General features: G+C 34.0%; 1 protein-coding gene across 3 annotated transcripts in view; it reads left to right on the forward strand.

Moving 5' to 3' along the window:
- ash1 (histone-lysine N-methyltransferase ash1) overlaps positions 1 to 17,115 on the forward strand; it is a 65,368-nt gene extending 48,253 nt beyond the window's left edge. For all 3 annotated transcript variants that reach the window (XM_068766598.1, XM_068766599.1, XM_068766600.1), the window contains 16 exons: positions 10 to 203; positions 977 to 1,115; positions 1,728 to 1,893; positions 2,673 to 2,829; positions 3,320 to 3,420; positions 3,833 to 4,183; positions 5,515 to 5,857; positions 6,768 to 6,997; positions 7,501 to 7,600; positions 8,133 to 8,287; positions 9,287 to 9,544; positions 9,854 to 10,032; positions 10,349 to 10,451; positions 11,020 to 11,187; positions 12,649 to 12,780; positions 13,694 to 17,115. In XM_068766598.1, the coding sequence (XP_068622699.1) occupies positions 10 to 203; positions 977 to 1,115; positions 1,728 to 1,893; positions 2,673 to 2,829; positions 3,320 to 3,420; positions 3,833 to 4,183; positions 5,515 to 5,857; positions 6,768 to 6,997; positions 7,501 to 7,600; positions 8,133 to 8,287; positions 9,287 to 9,544; positions 9,854 to 10,032; positions 10,349 to 10,451; positions 11,020 to 11,187; positions 12,649 to 12,780; positions 13,694 to 13,960 (3,043 nt within the window). In that variant the 3' untranslated portion in view covers positions 13,961 to 17,115. The remainder of the gene's footprint in view (positions 1 to 9; positions 204 to 976; positions 1,116 to 1,727; positions 1,894 to 2,672; positions 2,830 to 3,319; positions 3,421 to 3,832; positions 4,184 to 5,514; positions 5,858 to 6,767; positions 6,998 to 7,500; positions 7,601 to 8,132; positions 8,288 to 9,286; positions 9,545 to 9,853; positions 10,033 to 10,348; positions 10,452 to 11,019; positions 11,188 to 12,648; positions 12,781 to 13,693) is intronic.
- Positions 17,116 to 23,687: the final 6,572 nt, after the last annotated feature.

A 23,687-nucleotide genomic window follows, 5' to 3' on the forward strand; every position in this document is an offset into this window, starting at 1 on the left:
TTCTTTTAGTCCGAAACCTGATGGAAAAGGGAAGAATTTAGTGACACAAACGGAGTTTCCGCCGGGACTATTGTCTCCGCCTCCGTATTGCGAGCGCTGGGTGAGGCGACGTCTTCAGCACTTTGCATTGCCTTACGACATCTGGTGGCAGCAGCATTATAATCAACCTGTGCCCTCTTGGAACTACAAAAAGATTCGAACAAGTACGTTGTTGATTTAAGAGCTTAATTTTTGATAAGTATACTATTAAAATATCGATGGAATGATGTCACGTAAAATTTAATGAATTGACTATTATAACGAATCTTTGTGAAGGTTAGTCGTATGATTCGAAGGTAGATTATCTCTACGTTTTTGTAATTATACTGTGGGTGTATAATAACTTCTAGATACACGATTAGTTCAAAACTGCAATATGTCGTATAGTTTATTAATAGTTCTTGAAATACACAAGAATGAAATTTATTTTTTTATATTTATATACAAGGGCGAGAGCCCGTGCTCAAACATTATGAGCGTTTCAATTTTTTTAGCGGAAAAAGGTAAAGCTGGCAAATAAACAAAACCGTCATATATGATAACAGCTATTTCTAGTAATTTTTTTTTTCGAAATTTTATGGAAGCGGTTTGTTGTTTAAAGTCTGATTTCAGAGGAAATTTATCCAGACAACATATATAAAATTCAGCATTTATACTATAACGCAAATGAAGTTACAATGCATTAAAGTTTATTTTTCTCTAACTAAAAGTTGCTGGATGATGTGACCTCGGGTGTTACTATGAGAAAATATAAAAATACTCCTTTGCCACATGTTACCTATCTTAAACACTCTTAACCACTACAAGTCAAACTGTCGGTCTTTCGCTTCACCTTTATTGAGAGCATGCACCGATGTGCTGTCTTTTTTTGTGCACCATATTAAATAGTTTTTCAGTTATCTACGTAGTTTATTTAAGTTTGTGTAACGTGCGTCAGACGTGTACTACGACGTGAAGCCGTCGGCGGAGGAGTGCGAAAGCGTGGCCTGCAACTGCGCGCCGGCGTCCGGTTGCAACGAGGACTGCATCAACCGCCTCGTGTACTCCGAGTGCTCGCCGCAACTCTGTCCCGCAGGGTAGGCCAGACGCAATCATAGCTATAGACTTGCTTACAGTTATTTGAACGATAATGCTACTTAAAACCGCTGTTGTCTGTGCGCAACTAGACGGAGAAGTATTCGTCGCTGCGGTTACGTCACTCCGCCTTTAACGTTTTTACGTTCGACCCCCAAAGGCGCGTTACAGCGATCAATTTCAGTAAATTAATCCTGTTACAAAATTAAATTAATTTTATGTACCATGTCATTTTATATTATTTCTGTAACCACTAATCCTTAATTTTCCTATTTTTTTATCGTTAGTATATTATATAATCCTTCTGTAAATGACGTACAAAAAATCATACTTCATTTACACTACCTGAATTTAAAAAAAAAATTCTATTTCTACAATTCAAAAATTTTAACACCTGCGGCTTATATATGGACATTTTCTAAGGTAGCCGCCACCTGCCTTATGAGCTAGATGTTGATTTATAAAACACCATGCATGTATTTGTTTGTTTTTGTATGAATTGTAGTTCATATTAAAGTTCGTTTGCGTTATCCCCATAAAATAATATTAAAAAGTCTATTTTTTTTAAAAGTTGTTTATGTGGAACACAAAATTAAATATTTATTGATAAACAGCGATAAATGCAAGAACCAACGCATACAGCGACACGAATGGGCTTCGGGACTCGAGAAATTCATGACCGAGAACAAAGGTTGGGGCGTTCGTACCAAACATCCCATCACCTCAGGCGACTTCATCTTGGAATACGTCGGCGAGGTAGTCTCTGATAAGGAGTTTAAGGTGAGAAATTCTTTAAGTAATTTATAGTATTATTGTTATCTATTATTAATTATTAGATTAAACTTAATCAAATCGTAGTAGAAATACAAAAGCTTGAAATATATCATCCCTTAATGGTAAGTATTTACATTGGAATAAGTTAACATTTGTTCGTAAACTAGCCATTTTTCCAAAGAAATTAAACCTGCATTAAACATAATCCACTGACTTAATACCATAGTTTTCATGCAAAAGCTAGTTACGTACTAAGGTATGTTGCGGCAGGACGGAGGACGCAGACAAACGACAAATCATCTGCTCTCAAATATTACACGTTTTGTTAATTGCGCCTTCACCCGTCTCTTCAGTTCTTCCACTCTCCTCCTTCTTGTTTTCCGCAGATACCTGCCTGGTACGCCCGCTGCAAAGATCACTATGATGACCGGTCTTGAGCTATTTGCATCAAGCGATTTCTCGCGACCTTAATTATATCGTCGGTCCTTCTAGAGTGGAGTTTATCTATGCGATGCTCTTACCTTTCAGCCCCAATATACTTATCTGCCCTCACGGTCATCGGTTGCACGAAAAATGTGCTCCGCCCACTGCCACTTCGGACGATCAATTCTTCGAACTATTTTGAAGATTTTGGTTCGTTTGCGGGTCAGGTCTCCTCTTTTCTGATTCCGCTCGCAATGAAAATCTGAGCGTAGCTCTTCCCAATGCCGTCTGGGTGACCTCGTGCCTTCTTATAAGTTCATTATTACAATACTTAACGTATGATAAAAAATAACAATTTTTAGGAACGCATGGCGACGCGTTACGCACGGGACACACACCACTATTGCCTGCACCTGGATGGTGGGTTGGTGATCGACGGACATCGCATGGGTGGCGACGGACGCTTCGTTAATCATTCTTGCCGACCCAACTGCGAGATGCAGAAGTGGACCGCTAACGGTATGTCCATACTCCATCACACCTACACTATATAGTCCATTATAAAATCACAATGCAATTTAAAATATGTAGTTTATTTTTGTTTAATAGAAGTCAAGTTTTTAATAACGTAACTAAGGTGGTCATATGATTATGTACAGACTGGAAAGCTTTACCTATCGTAAATTAATACAAGATGATTGGTAATAGGTGTAAAAGCTTTAAAGGTGTATATTTATAGCTCATTTGCTGTTAATTAATACATGTCACGAAAATCTGTATTTCAAGAATTAACATACAAGGTAATTATAATTTTAGTAAAAATGTTTTAAATATTATGATTACTTACCAGATAATAAAAATTATCGTTTAGTTGGGTTTAGTCAGTACGGGTAGGCAGCGACTTAGCGCTGGGCTATAAATAATCGTTAGTATTAAAAGGTAGACATTAGATTAAGTCTGTTCTAGTTGTTACTTAGAAAATTTACAATTGATTGTTTTTATGTATTAGGCACGTTCCGAATGGCGCTATTCGCTTTAAGGGACATTGAACCAGGCGAAGAACTTACATATGACTACAACTTCTCTCTTTTCAACCCTGCAGTTGGTCAGGTACATATCTTTCTTTTCGTAGTTTTAATTCTAAAATTAAGAGCATATTATAAAAGAAAAATGGAAATTGATGATTGAGGTATTGACCTTTGTTTACTCATTAATATATTTGATATTATAATGTATACATCAATCATTGCTATATTTTATTGAAAAAAGCAACTGTTGAGTTTCCGGCAGTTAAGCGGTGTTAGGCATTCCGAAGCAGGTAGCTTATTACTTGTAATATTAAAATAATTAAGGATTCTAAAGTATGTATAAAAACTTATTTGAATAAAGATACTTTTACTTGTCTTTAAGAAACAATTTATTGTGTAATATTAACATATATATATATATATGCAATGAATAAAAAACATGTATTTTGTATTCTTTATTATCAGAAAAATGAAATAGGTTTATCTTCTTTCAGCCCTGTAAATGCGATTCAGAAGATTGTCGAGGTGTTATCGGAGGTAAATCCCAAAGGATAACCAAACAACCAGTGAAAACACAATCTCGTACACCATCGAACGCTTCAAACCAGTCTCATAGTTCGAATAGCAACCCACTTCGAGTGGGAAGGCCAAGAAAAGCAGCCAAATGTAACAAGAAGTCCGAACAACCAAGCGTCACGGCCTGCGACCTCAAGAACATGACGATTCTGAAATATCAGCAGCATTTAAACAAATTGTGGCAGGAGCCACAGATGAAACCTCTTACCGCTAGAGAAAGGAATATGGTTAAAGAAAGGCATTGCTTTTTGTTCAGGAATCTTGAAAATGTAAGTATAAGTAAAAGTTATTTCTATTTATAAAGAGGGTTACGCTCAGAGCGAGATTGAATCAGAAATCCGTAGAAAATCTAAAGTCACCGACGAAGCTCGAAGAAATGCTTATCTGCAATGGCAGGTGGCGGGGCACAACGCTCGTACAACCGATAGACATTTTTAGGCCGAAAGGCTGGCTACCGCGACCTCTTTGTACGGCGTGGGTAAAGCCCCCACTGGGTGGACTGACGATATAGTCCGGATCGTGGTAGTTGCTTGATGCAGCGCAAGACAAGGTCATCGTGGTCGATCTTTGCCGGAGGTCCATGCCTTGCAGTGGGCGTCTATCGATTGATATAATGATGATTTCTATTAAAACATATTTAATTGTGAATCAAATGTTATACACTAATAGCTGCTAATATTATAATATCACCATAAATGTTGCTGTAAACAAGGACAAGAGTAAATGTTTATATTGATATATTGTCAGTGCTTCAAGTGACAACTCCTTTCCTTCTTAGGTTCAGCTTTGTGCTATTTAACATTTTGTGTCTAGTGGGTTTCTATGCAGTTTAAAAACGATTTTATTCTTTGATTGCATTGCTTTGTATATGCATGTCATTGTCAATCAGCTAAAAATCTGAGTGGTACTTCATATTCTGGCATTCTTTGATGATACTCTGATGCAGGTTTTTTTAGAATCGAATTTTAGAATTTGTGAATTTGTTAAAATCTGTAAAATTAACTGATGCTTTACCTAAACAGTTTTATTTTATTTGTCTTTTTTTTGGTTTTGTTTCGTAAAAAAATTAAAGTAGTGTATCATACTACACCACTTATTATCAGGGAGACAAAAACAAAAGAAATTGTTATATTTAAAAAGAATGTTCGAGACCTAATGTCAGAAGAATCCACGTCATTTCAGTATAATTTTATATTATAGATATTATACATTTTTATTAGTTTTAATTTTTTTCGTTTTCCTTAGAACTACTTTTTGCTAAATTCTTTTGTGAAAACTGATGGTTAAAATTGAATATCAGTTAAGACTAGCTCTAAACAAAACGCGTTAATTACATTGATCGTGGGACGTTACCTGATTCGATAAGTTCTTTTAGTGTAAAATTTTTACTAATCTTTTTGTCCTAGATCATTTTAATTTTTTTTTAACTATCACGTTCAATCTTAAATAATTTTCTTTATTTTCTCTAGTGCTGATTATAACTAACGCTCGAAGTGACAATTAGTTTTATCTGAAAATTAAATATCGGCAGTAAATTCTAATTTTAACTACCGTTCTACTTTTGATAATCAACGGAGTTATTAATAAAGATGCTCCACAGGTCCGGCGTATACGGGAGCGTCTGTCACTCTCCTTGCCACCGTCTCCTCCTTCGGCCCCTATTCCCTCAGCCAGTTCCACCTCTGCGCCTGTCCCTGCCTCTGCTCCTGTTTCAAGTTCCATCATCGCCCCTGCTCCTTCTGTAACTATCAACGTCAACCCACTTACCTTACCGGACACGATGAACCCGGCAATCTTCCTCAAGAGACTGCAGATGTTGCGGGCTTCTAAAGAGGAAAACACTAAAGAACTGCTGCGTTTTGAAGACGACCCGTCTCTTGAACCCAAACCACGTTTAGCGAGGGTGTTCAAAGCGCTGTTCAACTGCGTTGTGGCTGTTAAAGGTGAATCTCTTCATATAGTATTTAAAAGTAATATTTAGAGATATATAGTAAATAAATGTAAATGTATGTATGTGAAAAGACATCTTCGTGGCCAGCTTGTTCTATGGAAATCCATAGGGCAGGCATATTTCTAGCAGTGGAAGTCCTATGGCTGAAATGATGACGTTAAAAATAAAGCGGTAGCTGTTTATATGGAGTAATGTAACTGATGTAATAACTTGATTATTCAAGGTTCAACAATCCAATCTCTTCTACTTTCTGTTCTCGCCGTTTATGAGAAAGTTTTATACATCTGGATATAATATACTAGTTACCCCTCGCGCTTCGCGAACTTAATGAACGTCCTCTAGACTGTTGGTACTTGACTCCTCTAGACTTTTAGCTGAGCTACCGGCGAAATGAATTGTCCTATCCAATTTTAAATCACTTAACCTTAAGTTTCATTTGAAGCCTCCAAACTTTCTTTCGTTTTTGTTACGTGGTCATAAATGTTGTAATTAAGCGTAACAAAACCGTGTAAGAGAACACTGTAACATATTTTAAGAAGAAATTGTATAAAATAACACGTAATGGTAACATTGTGGGTAAGAAAAATTAATCATTTACATTTCCAATGGACTAAAATTTGAAGAAATATGGCGAGGGACGGGAGGCGATTCGTGAATGTAGTGTTAATGAATGCTGTGACAATAATAAAAAATGTGAAGGAAGAAATAGAGAAATTGTAAAAGATGAGAGAGAGAAGGTGATAATAGTATAGTTTATTATAATGTCCCAAAAATAAGATGGGTGAACGAGAGGCCCCCAATAACGGGGGCCATAAATGAATAAAAAAAACTTTATTTCTATAGATAAAGTGATGAGTGTAAATAAAACATAGGTGTAAATTTCTTACATTTTTATTTGTCAGACGAAGAAGAGAAACTAGTGTGTACATCATTAATGAAAATCAAAGCGGAGCGCGGCAAGCAGCAAGAAAGTCATACTCCAGACCTGAACACGATAGAGAACAACATCAATCGTTTCCACTACGACACCCTCATGCAGTTCGACGCCGATATGAACGCTCTGTTCTCCACCGTCATAAGGGAGCAAGGGCGCTTCACGGCTATGGGAGCCGCAGCTACTCAGCTAAAAAAGGTTTTTTATTTTTTATTTTAGTTAGAGATTTTACGTTAATCCCTTTGTGTCAACCATATTAACCATCAATACATTAAAATAATGAAGGCGAGACGCCAAACTGTGAAATCATTTAGCCGTTTCTGATCTAAGCTCCGAGAAACAAAAAAATAAAAAAAAACAATGTAATTATACAACAATAGCGATACCATAATCCGATAACATGAACCGATATAGAGGTGTATCATTTAATCTCAAAGCTAAACGCGAGCGTACCAAGTGACAGACAGCCTTGGATAATGTACCATTTTGGGAGGGAGGGGAGCCTTTCAAACCTAAGAAGCAATAACTAAATGCCCTAAATTTAAATAGATCTCTATGTCTTGTCACTTGTTATTGTTTCATGTAAAGTAATAGTTGAAATGTTAATGTTAATCTTTATTTGTGGTTAATTAATTATACTAACGTAGTAAGCTTTTTTGTGTAACAATGCAATAGTAATCTATTTAAATTAATTAATTTAGGTTTACAACACAGCAAAGTCGGAGTTCGCTGAGCAGCTGGCAAAGATTTTGGGTCCACAAGAATCATTGCCATCCGGCTTCATACAAAAGACTAAGACCGGTAAGTGCCTGTTTGAACACAACGCATGGCATTCACTTAATCATACGATACCATTAATAGACTATATTACTTCCATTTTTGCATGTAAGTGAAAGAGAATGATGATTGTAGCGATCGAAAACAAGTATAGAGAAATTTAAAAATGCGTTTACCCATAATTAATTTTTGAAATGTACCATAGGGTACCATACCTTCATATAACAATTTATATATCTATATATCTAATATAATCTAAAATTAGCCACTATAAAAATAAAATTTTCTGTTATATTTCTATGTAGTGGTCCAAGGTCTATTCATTTTTGGCTACACGACCTTCGCCACGTATCAATAACAATTTAAATATAAATTATTGCCAAAATACTTTAAGTTGTAAGGTGGAAAGGATAATCAAAATAAGAGAAAAAGAATCTTTAGTTACTAACCGGCGTGATAAGTAGTACTTATTGTTGTATTAATTCTATTCATTTGTAAGATTGATTAAACAAGTATTTATATGATGATGATGATAAGAGTGTGTATTTGATCGCAGAGGAGGTGATCCTGTGCATCTGCGGGCTGCACGTGGAGGAGGGGCTGATGGTTCAGTGTGGTGGCAGCGGCTGTGGTGTCTGGCAGCACGCTCGCTGCATGCGTGTTGCCGACACGACTGCTCCGCATTACTGTCACAACTGTGCACAACGCCAGGTACATGCAGATACATTCACCACACCTACATATATTGTTAATTATGCATTATTTTCTTCTATTGTCTAGTTATTATTTGTTATTAGTTGATGAAATGAAGTCCAGAAACTTAAGGTAAACTTAAAATTATTTTTTTTCTCTTTAATAATTATTTATTTACTATTTGAAGTATATATGGAGAGGACAGGGATCAATTTAGGTCATCTTGGTCAGACATGCCCCGAGACGCAAGCACCAGGGTGTTTCCGGATAAGTTATAGTCTTGGTATAGGTAATTTTTATTGGTCTTTGACTCAGTCTTTCTTCATACACGCTAGTGGCTACACGCGGTCTTACTATCAACCAATTACACTGGTTGATGTAAAGCAAGTTTTTCACGGAAATGACTGGGGAGGAAATGAATGACCCTCTCATTCATTTTATAACACAAAAACAATCTATTTACTAATTAAAACGATTACCGCATGCCAACCTTATGACATGCTTGAACAGATCTTCTCTTCTGGACTAAAACAACCAATGAAAGTTGACTATGAACTGGTGGGTAATAAATTTAAACTCGGAAACACTGTCGTAGTTGTCAAAATACAATTGCACTAATTAATCCGTACAACCTTATCTTCTCATATTTCCAACTTGTCTTTATTCTGTTCACTTTCTTGTCCCTGTGTAAAGATGCTTGTTACTTTTTTATGTAGTGGGAATTTTGGAAGATTCAAAAATAATATTCCGCGAACCATTATCTCATTTAAAAACAATGCGCGTAATCACGATGCCTTCATGCAAAGCAAGTTCTGACGCAGACGAAAGTAAGCTTGACTAGAAGGTAATAAGGAACAATCGTTTCACAGTTGTTTCTATACATTGCAAGATACAGACTATTTTAATTTTTAACTTCTATTAGTTATATTAAAGATTCTAGTCTTTATTTAAATATCAATAGTGAAAACCTGTATAAATGATGATTATGATATGATTTAACATAACTCTTTATTTTAGGTGGACCGCGAAATTCCATTAGATGATTACACAGAAGAAGGTCATCAGTTTTACTTATCTTTAATGCGTGGAGAGCTACAAGTGAGGCAGGGTGATACGGTGTACGTTTTACGAGACATACCGATTGATGAGAAGCATCCAGACGTCAGTGTTAAGAACGGCGACAAGGCTGAATCGCCGAAAACAAAAAGAGTTGATAGGAAGAAACTAAAGAGCGCAGCGAAAGGAAAAGATAAAGAAGACAATGGTAACAACAAGGTATGGCTATCATAATCCTATATTATGGGAATAATTATGTAGGTTTAGTTCTACGTAAGGTGTTATTTGATATAAGTCTTAACATCTTATTTCTATTAGTAGTTTATAATTTGATACAATTATAAACATAAAATGTTATTAAATAAATTATGTCTAGGTTTTAATATAAATCGAATAATTCCACTTTAATTTGGCTAAGTTAAGAAGGTAGCTTCAATAAAATATTCATAGATAAAAAGTAAAAGTAACTATTTCTTTTTCCGGAGTCTAAACCTTATAGCAAATAAAAATATTTTATGTCAAACACAGATCGGTAAAGAGGTAGAAGTCCGCAAGCACACTTACCAGACGATCGGTGAGATCCCTGTGTCCGAGCTGGACATCTTCCGCGTGGAGCGTATGTGGAAGCATAAGGACACTCAAGAGCGCTACGTGTACGGACATCACTACTTACGCCCGCACGAGACTTTCCACGAGCCTACTAGGAAGTATGTATTTGAAATCCTTACGATGCTACTGGAAACAGGCCTTTTCAAAAAATTTTGTTAAAACACTTGAATCTTTAAGATTCCCGAATGGATTCAACCTTAATTTATTCTTCTTGGGCTCTAGAATCTAGTAAAACAATATTGAGAGCATTTGTGACAAAAAATATGTGAAAATAAAATCACAAACTAAGGGCACAAAAATTAATGATTTTTGTAATTATACTTGTGTTTCATTGTCAAATAGACGTTAATTAAACATAACATGAATGGACATAATTTTATATAGCTATTTACAATCTTAACCACTTTGTTACAGATTTTTTCCTAATGAAGTAATGAGGGTGCCATTGTATGAAGCTGTTCCAATAGAACTGGTTATGTCACAGTGCTGGGTCATGGACCTTAACACTTATTGCAAGGTGATATATATTCTGTATTATTTAATTAACATATACGTACATCTAGTTATTCATCAGAAATGCATGTTTTTTAGCATACTTTATGAAGTAAATTATGTATTAAAAATAAATCGTTGCTTTATAGTACGATACTAAATAAAAGGGAATTACTACAAATTCAATTAAGGGTCGCCATTAATAACTATTTACGGTAATGTAGTGCAATATGTATATTTTACGAGAGAAGTTAATTTCAAAAAACACAAGAAATAAGAAAAAGACAGATGCCTAGGATAATTAAAGATGGATGTTACTTTTTAAATCTAAGTCATAATAGCTTTTTTTCTTTTTTTTTTTAAACATTATAGCTTACCTACGTTTTGTAACAAAGTTCTACAAACATATTTGGTACAACAACAGTGTGTATACAGTTCCTGACTACCTACATCAGGGAACAAGTATAATGTTACAAGTTGTGATGTTATGATTCGTTGTATCAGAAAATATTATGCGCTTCTCTGCGCCCTGAATTTATTCATTGTATGTGTGAGTTGATTTATAATTAGTAAAAACATGTTTCTGTGAACAGGGACGACCGGTGGGCGCGCGCGAAGAGCACGTGTACATCTGTGAGCTGCGTGTAGACCGCACAGCGCGTCTATTCACGAAGGTGTCGCGTCCGAAGTACCCGCTGTGCACCAAGCCGTACGCCTTCGATCACTTCCCGCACCGCCTCAAGATCACACGCACCTATGCGGTTAGTAAATAATAATTCATGTTACAGACACATCTTGTTACATTTGCAATTATTATTTCCCTTTTTGATCTTTATTAAACTTATTTGTGCTTAAATTATCCAAGTACGCTTAAAATATTTACTCACTTAAATTTTAGACTATTTTTAAAGTAAACTGAATATGTTTTTTGGCATTTTAATTTAGTAAATTTTTGGTTTTTATTTTTTGGAACTTAACACGTTGAACACTAACCAGCTGTGGCTGTAATCAATGCCTATATCGATCACTTTTCTAATTAACTGCGATAACAAATACTGGCTCTACAATACCTACGCTTCTGAAGGTCCGCATACCCAAACGTTGATTTTATTTTTAAAAAAAAGCCGTGCGCTAAAGGTGTTAACATTATTTATTTAAACCTTTTTTGCACGAATGCAAGTCCGCTCAAGTGAAAAAGTTGCCTGACTTCCTAAACGAATTTAGTAAAATCCGTTCTTAGCTAATCTCTTCTTGGTGTAAGGAATATTTCTACCAAATTTCAAGTCTCTAAGCCCTTTAGTCTATAAGGTTGAAATATTATAATAAATATGGAGAGATTGGATTCTTAAGTAATATAAAAGAAGATGTAATATCTCCACATAAAATGTGCTTTTGGTCTGATTAATCTTAAAACAGTGCTTGATGTTGATTAAAAATAATATTTTTATTTTTTTTTATGACCCCCGCTATTGGGGGCCTCTCGTACCCCTATCTGATTTTTGGGACAGGGACCTTTTATACAATATTTTTCACATACGTTTTTATTTTCTTACTCGTCTTTCTTTCTTTACATTATCATTTCTTTCAGTCTGTTTTCTATCTTTCATTCAACAATTCATCTTTCTTTCTCATTCGCTCTATTCAACTTTCATTCTTTCCTCTTTTCTTATTACTAATTCCATTTTGTGTTTTTATGTTACCTTTTTTATTTTACAATAATAACAATTTATTAATATTTTACAATAAATTTCTTACTCTATAATTATTTTTCATTTATCACAGATTTATGTTTCATTTTGTCACTTTATTTTCTATTTTCTATTTGTTTTTTATGTTTGCGTTTTGTTTATGCTTGTGGCTTTTTTGACTATTTCTTTACAGAGGGTTAAGAATGAATGTTTGAATTCCCCGCCTATCAGGGAGGCAATCGAGTCCTCCCTGATTTGCACGCCAGACCGGCACTCGAAGTCGATTAAAAATAATATTAGAAAATATAACTTTAATCGCATTATTAAATGTAGGTCACTCTGTATATATCGATAGTGCGATTATAACTGCTGTCCCGCGCATAAAGTAAAGCTATATATATATATACTTAACGTCGAAGGTGGTAAAAATAGGCTTGACAATTACATTAACAAACTAATATGGGTAAAGTCAAATTATTTATAGAGTATGACACATATATATATATATAGTAGTAATTGTTTTTTTTATTACAGCCGCACGAAGTGTCTCCAGAGTATCTGAAAGGCAGGGCAGCCAAGAGTGTAGCGCCAAGTGACAAAACTAACAAATCATTTGCTGAAACTAAGAAGAAACCTGTAGCTGAACCTCTCACAGTTACCGTTAAGGTAAATTTTAGTTCACTGTAAATTTCATTTATATCTTGCTTTTAAAACCAAAATATGACAAAATATGATGCTTTTCCATGCTGACTGAAAAACTATAAAATCTACTTTGCGCATATAGCGGAAAGGCGTGTGGACACTGCGAGACCCATTGTTGTTCAAGTTATTATATTTTATTCATATATTTATTTTAAAATGATAATGTTATTTTTTTTAAAATAGGTTTTTCATGACGTGTGTTTGTTGAGCTAATAAATAGCCCATTTATTGTATAACTATGTTTTTTACATAATTTACATTGACCACTTTATAACGATAACAAAAGAAAGCATACACGTGATTAAAGCCATGTAATTAAAATCGACAAACGACCTCGTCATGATCATCGGAAGATGAAACAATTACTTGGATTTTTTTTAAATTATACCATCTTAATGATCAGTATTTCGATTTTAAAACTATTCTAAGCGAGTTCGGAAATTTGCCAATACTCATAACCAAAGCGACCGCGAAATCGCCAACGTCGGAAAGAAATCTGCTGGAGATAGAGGTGGACTGAGTGGCCATGAGATGGCCATGAGTCATTAAGTTTTGAAATCTTTGGAAGCTTTTCCGAAAACACATCTTTGACCACCGGCAGGGACTCGTTGGATGTGTGGCATGTGGCTCTATCTTACTAAAACCATGCGCCACAATTGTAGACAGCAAATTACATTAGCATCGGTGTCAATAACTCGTTTGATGTGTTTGTTTAGGGCGTGAGATTTTAATGTTAACGAATTGTTAGTTCACTCTTTATTTTGGTTTAATTTTCCTATTTATATTTGGTTGAGGCCACATTGAAGAAGTGACGTTAGAAAAACGGCTTTTCGAGGTCGTATATCATTATCGTTGTATATAATTTGTCATTTCACAGGCTGCATCACCTACAACAGCATTAGAGCGTCGTGAACGTCAAAAAGAGCGTGTGAACAACATAGCTCGTCGGTTGCTGGGTGCGGGGACTCCAAGGGGGGCGCTGGACGCCTCATACTTGCTTGCGCCTCGTCCAGCTGACCCGGAGCTGCCTGCTTGCACCGCTCGACACGCAGACACCAGGACTCGAGGCGCGGAATCCCTGCATCCCCCTCGATCCTCGCGGTCAACAAGACGTCCACGTCGACTCCCTCCTCGCGTCTCCTGACGTTGCCGTGCCTGCCACGCATAACATTACGAACACATTCATTCTTGTACGTAAAATCGTTCTGCTCTTTTGGTCCATTTAATCTAGTTCTAGTCCGATTATTGATAAGATTGTTGATAAGTGGTTAACTTACATGAGTACCCTACATTGAGTTATCTTCAAATCAGATCATTACTCTGGAAACCCTAACTGTCACACTTCACACAATTTATAACCGTAGCGGGAAACATTATCTTCTTTGACACCGAAAATGCACACTGATAGGTTTTTTAGTCCAGATAATAAGATTTTATGGTAAACAAACATACATTCATAAAAAAAGAATGAATGTCATGATATATATTCAACATAGAAGTGAAAAAAATATTGGACTTACACAACTAAGTACAGTTTAAGTACAATCGATATAAAACGTTTTTTTCAGAAAACGAGCAAATTCTTTATTATTAGTACTAGTGTATGTAAAATTAAGGTATCGTAAGACAAGCCCTTTATTAACATTAAAGTTTAAATTTAAAATCTAATTGTACATACGACTGTCGTTTTGAATAATCAGTATCATATATTTGTTCAAATAGATACATGGACTATTAAAGCTACTACACACAAACTGACGAAAATAAATAAGAAATAAAATGTATATAAGTTGGTAACATAAAATTCGGCAAATTTGTGATTTATTTTACGGTCACTTGTTTTCGTTGGTTTATTAATTACTACATTTTCTCTCTTTACGTGGTCATATTAAACCTAACTGATTCATTATTTATCAAATTAACGAAGTTACAAAGCATTTGCAATTTATTGGCGCTCAGCAAAAGCCCGGAATGAACTAGTGGCAGGCAGAAAATACTTTATTATTGTGCCTAAAACTTGATTTATTATTATATCAACATTGGCAAAGTTTAACACTGAAATGTATGTACAGGATTTAAATAGCAAAGCCATAAAATGGCGTCAGTATAGTGATAAGAGGATTTAAAGATATTACTGACAATGTAAATTTAAAGACTAAAATTAATTAATTTCTTATTTATATAGTTATATTATCTTTACTAACATTTTCAATTTTTAGTTTTAATTTTGTAACGTAGGCGTCAACTTATTTTAACGATTTGCTATAATATATAAAATGATTTAAATTAACGGCATTAGTAATTTTACTAGAAAATTACCATATATCTACTCCACTCAAATGTTGGAATATAAATATTAGATTTAACTCACTTTAGCATTATGTTTTTGAAGCACATCTATATTATGATATATGCATGTCTTCAATTAGGTAAACATGTATCTTAGAAATATTGTGGTAAACGATTTATTATATTAAAGTGTTTTACATTCCGCTAACATAATTGTTTGAGACAATAATGAGACCTGGAAAAAGCGGCTTGTCGACTCTCAACGTATTGAATCTCGCTTGAATTGTACATATGTGGGGGTATAATGTGATTATAAATTATAATATTTTTGTAAGAATAATTATTCGATCCCTTTTTGTACGAGGACGTATATGTGCCGTTAGAATATGTACTTTCACATCGTGTTATTAATTTATTTTCGATTTCGTTTTATATTATTGTGACAGTAGTCACCATATTGTATGTAATTGATATGTAATCTCAGAATTGTTTGAATTCGGTATCTAATTAAGACATGCAAGCTTGTGATGTTGTACGCAGCAGCGAAATCATTGAGTTATATCTTACATAGGCTAGTTAATATTGTTAAAACTAATGATATGATAGACTAATGAATTTATTCTATAACGACCACTGGTGCGAACTGATGTTAAGCATTGAAAAGTTTTAATAGGGTTAGATGCGAACACGTTGTTTGGAGGTTGTTAATGTAATATTAGTTATGGATCATGTCATTATAGTTATCTTCCGTTAGATGTAAGAGTGCAAATAATTTCACGAAATATGGTTACGATTTCCTGAACTGTGCGAGACGGAGGTGATGGTCATGCCTTATATCATGTACTAAAATCTCTCTATATTTTTTATGCGTTATTTAAGCTGTAAATATATTAGACTTAAGGTGATTGGTTGTTTTAATTTAATTAAAATATATGTATAATGGTTACAGCATAGATGTTTTCTAATAAGAAAAGGTTTCTCCGATGTTTGCATTATCAGTGCTAGCCATGCGATTTCGCTGGCCTTGATTATTGTGATTAATGAGAACAAACTGTTTTTGTTTCTAATTTATTTGTTCTAATTTATTCTTAACGAGTCAGAATGTTTTTTTTTATATAAATTATCTAGGATTGATATTTTGCTGTGTATTTTTCGTATTTTGCTTTACTCGTGCATCAAATGCTTTTTGCAAATAGGTTTTAAATGTGACTTGAAGCTAAATATGGATTGATATAAATTGATCCCAAAATCAAGTACAAAAGACCACCGATATTTTAGACAATTTGAAAACTCTTGTCTGCAGTTTTTATGAAGTTTAGTTGTCTTGAAATTCAATTGAAACTGTTGCTTCCATATTAAAGTTGATTTTTAGAGCGCAGTTTTAGATGTCATAGTTAATATTGTTGATTATTATAAAGTATAATAATAGAATCAGAGGTTTTTACACATGATTGCGTTGCTTGCACAGATCTGCACTCTGTTTCGCATTTTAGATAGATGAAAGAACTGCACATTTTAATATTGAAATACTTAAGCGTAAAAACTGATCTATTAGAGTGTTAAATACCACATATGTACTTAATTAGACAAACAATAGATATCTATAGTTATAACATATATTCCAATAGTAGTTATTCATTGCCTTTGCATTGTTCTATGATCTATTTTATGTAAAGAACACCCCGGCTAAGATCATGATTAACAAATATTTTGGGATCAAAATTGTATTTTACGTTTAGCGCTCGGCAACCAAATTTTTGCGTTCGGGATTCGTCGTCCACAGTTGAAAACAATTTCTTTAGAATTTGTATGCTTTATCTTTTGCTATTCACTTTTAATCTTTCCTAATATTAATTTAGCTTCTACGTAGTTTTCAAAAGAATCTTGACTTTAAAATCTATTCATGATTTTTGACTGTGGACTTTGATGTTTTAATAATGAAATTAATCACATTTGTTAACGTTTCGATATAATGAGCAGCTTTATTATTGTAATTAGGTTTTTCTTTAAGATGCCATTTGTTGTAACTCATGTTTTAATATTAAATTAAAATGTAATTGATTGCTCTTTTATTAAATCATGGACTTCTTTCTTCTAGTCTAGAAAATGAATGTATTTATCACAAATCGGATAATCGTATTTATATTTATTTAAAGTTATTAAGGCCAAGATATTACGGCGACTACTTCCTCTCAAGCAGCTTAGTTTCTTATCTCATCTTTACATCCCGTTTTAGTATATAAATGGTTTCCATAATAAGCTAGGCTTTCATAAACTGACATTTCTGAGAATTTCATGGTGTTACCAAATATTATAATGAAATGAGTTATTTGTCGAATTAAAGGTTTGAGATTCCTTACACTATTTCATCCATTGGGTATCTGCTGCTGAACATAGGCCGCCTAATAGATTATCATTAGGATCAAATGGAGACTGCTTGCATCTAGCATGTTGCAACGATCTTAACAGGTTCGTCTATACATCTTGTACAAATAACCAATAAAGCCCTGCAGATACTTCTTCGAAACTTTAGTTTTCCCCCGGGTCTTCTCACATTACGATCTTAAAAAGAAAATTGTAAAACGGGGAAATGTATAAGTGTATCTACGGCGTCCTAAATATTGATCGCATAAGAAAGACATGCTTCATAATTACAATCATTTCAACGAATTTATTAGCTTTTTTTTAAAAACCAATTGAAGCTTTTTATATTTTTGTACTATTAGCATACAATTTCTACCAATTTGAGGATGAAAGGTGCTGAAAGCGCGTAGCATAAATCTGGTTTTTGGCGACAGAGATCGAGAGCGGTCTAACGAACCTCGACTTGGATCACTACACACTACTTCATTTAGAGATTTGGAGACCGTCGAGGTCTTAGAAGGACGATTGGATGGACGCTCAATGGAGTAATCAGGTGCAAAGGCTCAAAACGAGTTATTTTGATTACATATAATTTTTATAATATTGTTCTATCAAATATGATTTTAATCTTGTAAGGTTTAATATCATAGTTATCTTTGACACTCTTTTCTAGTTTTAATTGGATATTAGCTGTTATTGTTTTTTTTTTCGCCCACGTTTTTGGAGACCTTCCGTTCTCTTATATTTTTTATTTTACTTCTTTCATATTTCTTGAGATCTTTTATTATTCTTCTGTCTTTCCTCACAATGTCTTTTAATCTTAACATTCTTAGTATTCCTTACAAATATCTTTACCATTCCTAAAGTATCATAGTTTTTTTTTATTATTTTATTATCACAGTACATTATCGCTGAACTTATATTTTAGTTTAATTTATTTCAATTATAACTACAATTACTCTTTATATATTTACTTATTATTTTTTATATCTTTTACGATTAATAATCCTCATTTTTTCATTTTCTTACCATTCGTACTTCTATTTAATTTCAATTTCTATTGATCGTGTACTGAGTTATTCTCCTGCGGTACTTCAAGAATGTGAGGCGACTCTCGTTGTCGCCTGCCAGTCAGGCAATACTATTTGCTTCTATACGTTTCTCCAACTCTGTCTTGCAGACTGACGGAAGTCGTCCAAATACGGGACAGTCAGTCATATTATGTGTTTTCGAAAATACTAAAAGCCAATAACAAAAATATAGTTAATAGTCTAGGCCGCTTGAAAAGAAAAGTTTCAATTTTATTTATGTAGTCATATACTAAGAAAATATTGCGATAAGGATTTTAAAGATATACATAGGTGTAAAGCTTATTAGTCAACAAAATTGTTAAAACCTTTACTCCAATTTCCAAACATCCCTATATAAAGTGATCACTCTGAAATATTAATTTAAAAGCGACGAGCCAATAACTTCTGGTAGTATAGTATGCAGATAGTAAAAAATAATTGATTTTAATATTAAGTAATCCTTTAAAATTATTTCTAAAACCATTTTGGGTGTGTGTCTTACTTTAATTTACAGCAAATGAGTTGTACATTCAACCCTTTTAAATCTTGTACACCTGTAAATAATCAACCTGTATAATTAATGTATTATTAAAATATGAGTTCGTTTTTAATTTATTGAACAAAAAATGAAAACAGTCTCCTTTGATTTCATCACGAGTATTAAGCTTGTATCAGATTTATAGTGTGGTAGGAAAAAAATATCGTGAAGATGAGTCATTGGGACGCATTGTGTGAGACCGGAAGCGCTTGATTGTCTGCAAATAAACCATCGCCTCGGGTTTTGCTACTGAATCTAATGCAATTTACAGTCATATAAGTACGATACACAATAAAGTTACCTCGTCCAAAACGCAATATATCGATTAAAGGGTCGGGTTAAACGTAAGGAATGTAATATAAATATTAAAGAATAGATAAATAAGTACTAAAGATGGATAATATGAAAATTAGTCTTAGAATATAATAATATGTAGGATAAAAAAGTGAAAACATAAAACTGGGAAACAATAATGTAATAAATAATTTGTGTGACTTTGGGAATGGAGAATATAGAAGGCGATGGTTGAATAAAAATAATGCTTATGGAGTGAAAAATTTTATAATGGATAAAAAAAAGAAAAAGATACTGTGAAGGAAGAAAGAAGACAAATGTTACTAAAGTAATATATATGAAAAACTTATTACCCGAAATTGTAACGTCCCTGGCCCACACCAAACAGGGGAAACTATTAAAAATATATCGATTATTTACTATTATAATATTTCCTTCATGAAGCTTTTCTAAAAGAGCTTCTGGCTCTCGTGTTATCATCATCATCATCATTAACATGTCAGACTTTAGACGCCTACTGCAAGGCAAAGTCCTTCTCCAAAGATCGCAACGAAGAAAAGCTTTCTCCATCGCTTTCTGGGTGATCTTGAGCCTTTTGATAAGGTCCATCGTAAACGGCTACGACATGTACAACAGAATATACTTTATTTCTTTTCGAATTGCTAAATACGTATTTGTTGATCCCGAAATATTATACGTTTTGCGCATGAGACAACCTACACCTATATATTTTTTCTCGAAGTTTCACATGATTAAACTTCTATCTAGCTTCGATTCTGAAAAGATATTCAACATGAAGACATTATCTATTGAGTAACCTAACAGTTGTGGAGCAAGTAAGTGGAACTGGAGATGGGAATCTTGATAACAAGACTGCTAGATATATAAATATTAATGTTAAAAATAATAAACGTTGATTTCTGAGTAACGACGATGAATTAAAGTGCGGACTACGTCTAATATTTTAGTGGAATAGTTTTGGGCTTTGTCATGCTGAAGGCCTTAAAAATAAGGCCCAGATACTCACAGAGAAATAAATAGGTCTGAGAAAGTTGAATAACAAGCCACGGATACGAGTAGGATGGGTAGGAAATGTATTTTTTTGATATCGTTTTTCTGGTTTCAAAAAAATTTTGTAATCAATACTTTCACAAAATCGATGGATATGCAATTGGTGCGGTTTAAATGAATCCGAAATTATTATTATTATTGTTTCAGCCGCAGGTTATTAACTAGACAATGGCCTCCCCCATAGATTTCCCGGTTGAAAACGGTCTGCATCCAGCGATTTTGAACGTTTTTAACAAGATTTCTACGTTGTCTCTACTTTGTGTAAGTTCTATGATGCGTTTGCTTTTCTGAAAAGTACTCCGGGCTAACGGGCTAGGAAAAGTTTAAACCTGTAAGCTCTTAACTGTCAAGCTAAAACGTACGTAATTGTACACTCGTGGAAAAAAATGATATTTATTTAGCATTTTGACATATAAAATAAACTTACAACATTTGTAAAAAAATTTCCACTCGCGTCTAAAAAGTTTGAATGCGCGTCCCGTACAAACATTTGTCGTCGCATGAAAACTTGATTGAATTTGCTCTAAACTGTGTTCCACTCACTTTCAACCTTAAATTGATTGTATAAGGTTTATTTTTGTGTTAACTTTTACTTAGAGCGTAGCTAGTTAGGTTAAAACACTTACAGTTATTTGTTAATAAATTCGTAAAGGGTGTTAAGTAAAACTTCAACCTTTTTATGTGTATTATCCGTCCATGATATCGTCTACTATCCCATATGTTTATTAATAGATAAAGTTTAGTAAAGTATATCGTTAAGTATAAACCAACCATTTTATATGTATAGGTCTACAAAGTCCTTATTTTAATTGCTTAGTTTAGTTATTTGTATTTATTACTCTCATTTTATCATTCTGTCATTGTAACATCTCCCAATAAGAAATTCCAAAGATGCACTAGTTATTTCTCTGTGAAAAATCATGCATCATCGTCTAGATCATAATCTAGATGCACTAGATGATGGAAATAAAACTATTTTAACGGATTATGTTGAATACTTTGCAACTTTCATAATCAAGGGCAGGCCTGAGGTGTTGGACGTCTAACCTTCTCCTGTTTGGAGAGTGCCTTTTGTATGATTTTGATTGTTTTAAACGTCCATACGTCATAGTTTAAAAAATAATTCTAATTCAATCTCAAAGAAATGAATTTGCCATGAAGAATAATAAAACGTAAGTACTGCGGTAATAATACAATGTGTTGTAGCAGACAAAACCAATTGTTATGATGTAGGGTCGAGTGCTGGCAGGACGTGGTGCTATTATTTTGTCAGTGGCCGGCGAGCACAGTGCCCTGTACCAAGTGATCCATTGAGACCGTGAGACGTACGCCGACCTAAAGTTCTTCATTAGTTTTATTATCACTCCGTGGTTTAATGCGTAGCCCCGTGTATTGTCTAATTTGGCCGTGTGTTTATGTGAAAGGATTTTTAAGGCATGAAAAGAGTTCCGGCCGGGTTGCTCTATCACAAACATAATTGGCTTAATTTTGTATTCGTAGAATTATGTACACGTAAGTCATTAACTGGATTTTATTTTTGTTTTACACTTACACAAACTTTTTTTTAGAAAAAAATTAAAAGTTATAGTTGGGTCTTTTTTAATTTGTTAATATTCTTATTAAAACAACATCGGTTAGGTGATTGATAATGTGCTTAATTGTAAATAATTAGTCGATAATAAAGCTACTGTTATTCTTTGTAAAAAATCTTTAAACTATGAACCATACAGAAAGAATTCATTGTTTTATAAACGTCGTTGAGTTACATTTTATAAATCGGTGTTGTTCTCTTCGTTGCGTGTTGAATAAATTCTTTGTGAGTCCTTTTTAAATACATCATCAAAGTTATTGCTCCGAGGTCACAGATTTAATACGCACAAATTTTATTTGAATTGGGAAATATCCTGTATTGACAAAAAGAGATTAGTCATTTACCTGATGGTGAGTAAGAAATAGTCTATAACGAGTGATTGGTTATAGATGTAAAAGCTTTAAAGAGATGAATGTTTAGCTCAAGGGTTTTGAAATATTATTTTCTGCGCAGCACCGCTTGTGTTTTTACCTTGAAAAATAATTTGGCCCGTCACGACAGAAAAGAAATACCATCCTTGTACTTTTCTCCTTGTAGAGTCCAGACAGGAAGTGGAGCTCAATAGGTCTAAGTTTAGCTCCGATGAAGTTACGAGACACTTACACGTTCGGAGAAAGATGTATAGTTGGTCTGAGGGGGCCGTTCTTAGTGAGCACACTTCAGAGTCGACCAAGGCAGGCTTTAAAGCTACGGATGTGTTTGCCTTTGTTTCCACTTCGGAGACAAGGTTTTTTCAAGGAGTTCAATGAAAAGGAGAAGTGTGTCGAAATTACGATGCGTTGCTCTCCTAGGCTCCATAAACTTTCCCGGAATCATGCCATGTGGCGATGATAGAGGATAATCCAGAGGTCAAAAATTTCCACGAAATAATTTCCCACACACAGAACAAAAAAGTAATATCATTACTTGTAATGCCCTTACATTGGTTCGCAGTAATATATACACGTTACCGTATAAAGAAAAACAAATGAAGACTCTGGATTGACGTCTTCCAACTGATCCAATAGGAAGTCTTGGGTATGGGGTAGGCCTATGTCCAGCATTAGACAAAGACTTTCCTCATAGACTTTATACCTCGTCCAACGGCTGAAATGATGACGATACTGATGCACAGGGACAAGTAAAAGAACCTTAAGCATATCTAAGAATATTGTTAAACCAATAAATAAAACTTTTTGATTATATAAAATATAGTGTCAACTTCTTCATAACAATATGGCACTGCACTAGATTTTATAACTCAAAATTACTAGAACTGTTCTCGTCACCTCGAGACCGAATCACACAAGCCTGACAATTTCATTTGCTACGGCGTCATTCATACCGGAAAACAGTAGTGTTAACAGCACAGTGTTATTTAGGGGCCAAAATAAAGCGGCCAATAATAATAGTAGATAACTATGCATACAAATTATTGAATGATAAATGTTCAAAATAGAAGAGATCAGAATGTCAATTGTACGCTGAAAATAATAATAATAATATTTATTTTAATAAACTTCAGTACAAAAATCTAATGAGGTCTTGACTTTTAAACTAGTTCGTATAACAGAAGACAGTGTCTTCGTAATTATAATGTAAATGTAGGTTTAAAGAAAAAAAGTTGTGTAATACTATAAAAATACATAAATGTATATGCGGTAACCCGTGTATG

Source organism: Battus philenor, unplaced genomic scaffold (genome assembly GCF_028537555.1).
Source record: "Battus philenor isolate CCGP_79_NKW_IND1 unplaced genomic scaffold, ilBatPhil1.0.hap1 SCAF_21, whole genome shotgun sequence".
NCBI classification, from domain to species: Eukaryota; Metazoa; Arthropoda; class Insecta; order Lepidoptera; family Papilionidae; genus Battus; species Battus philenor.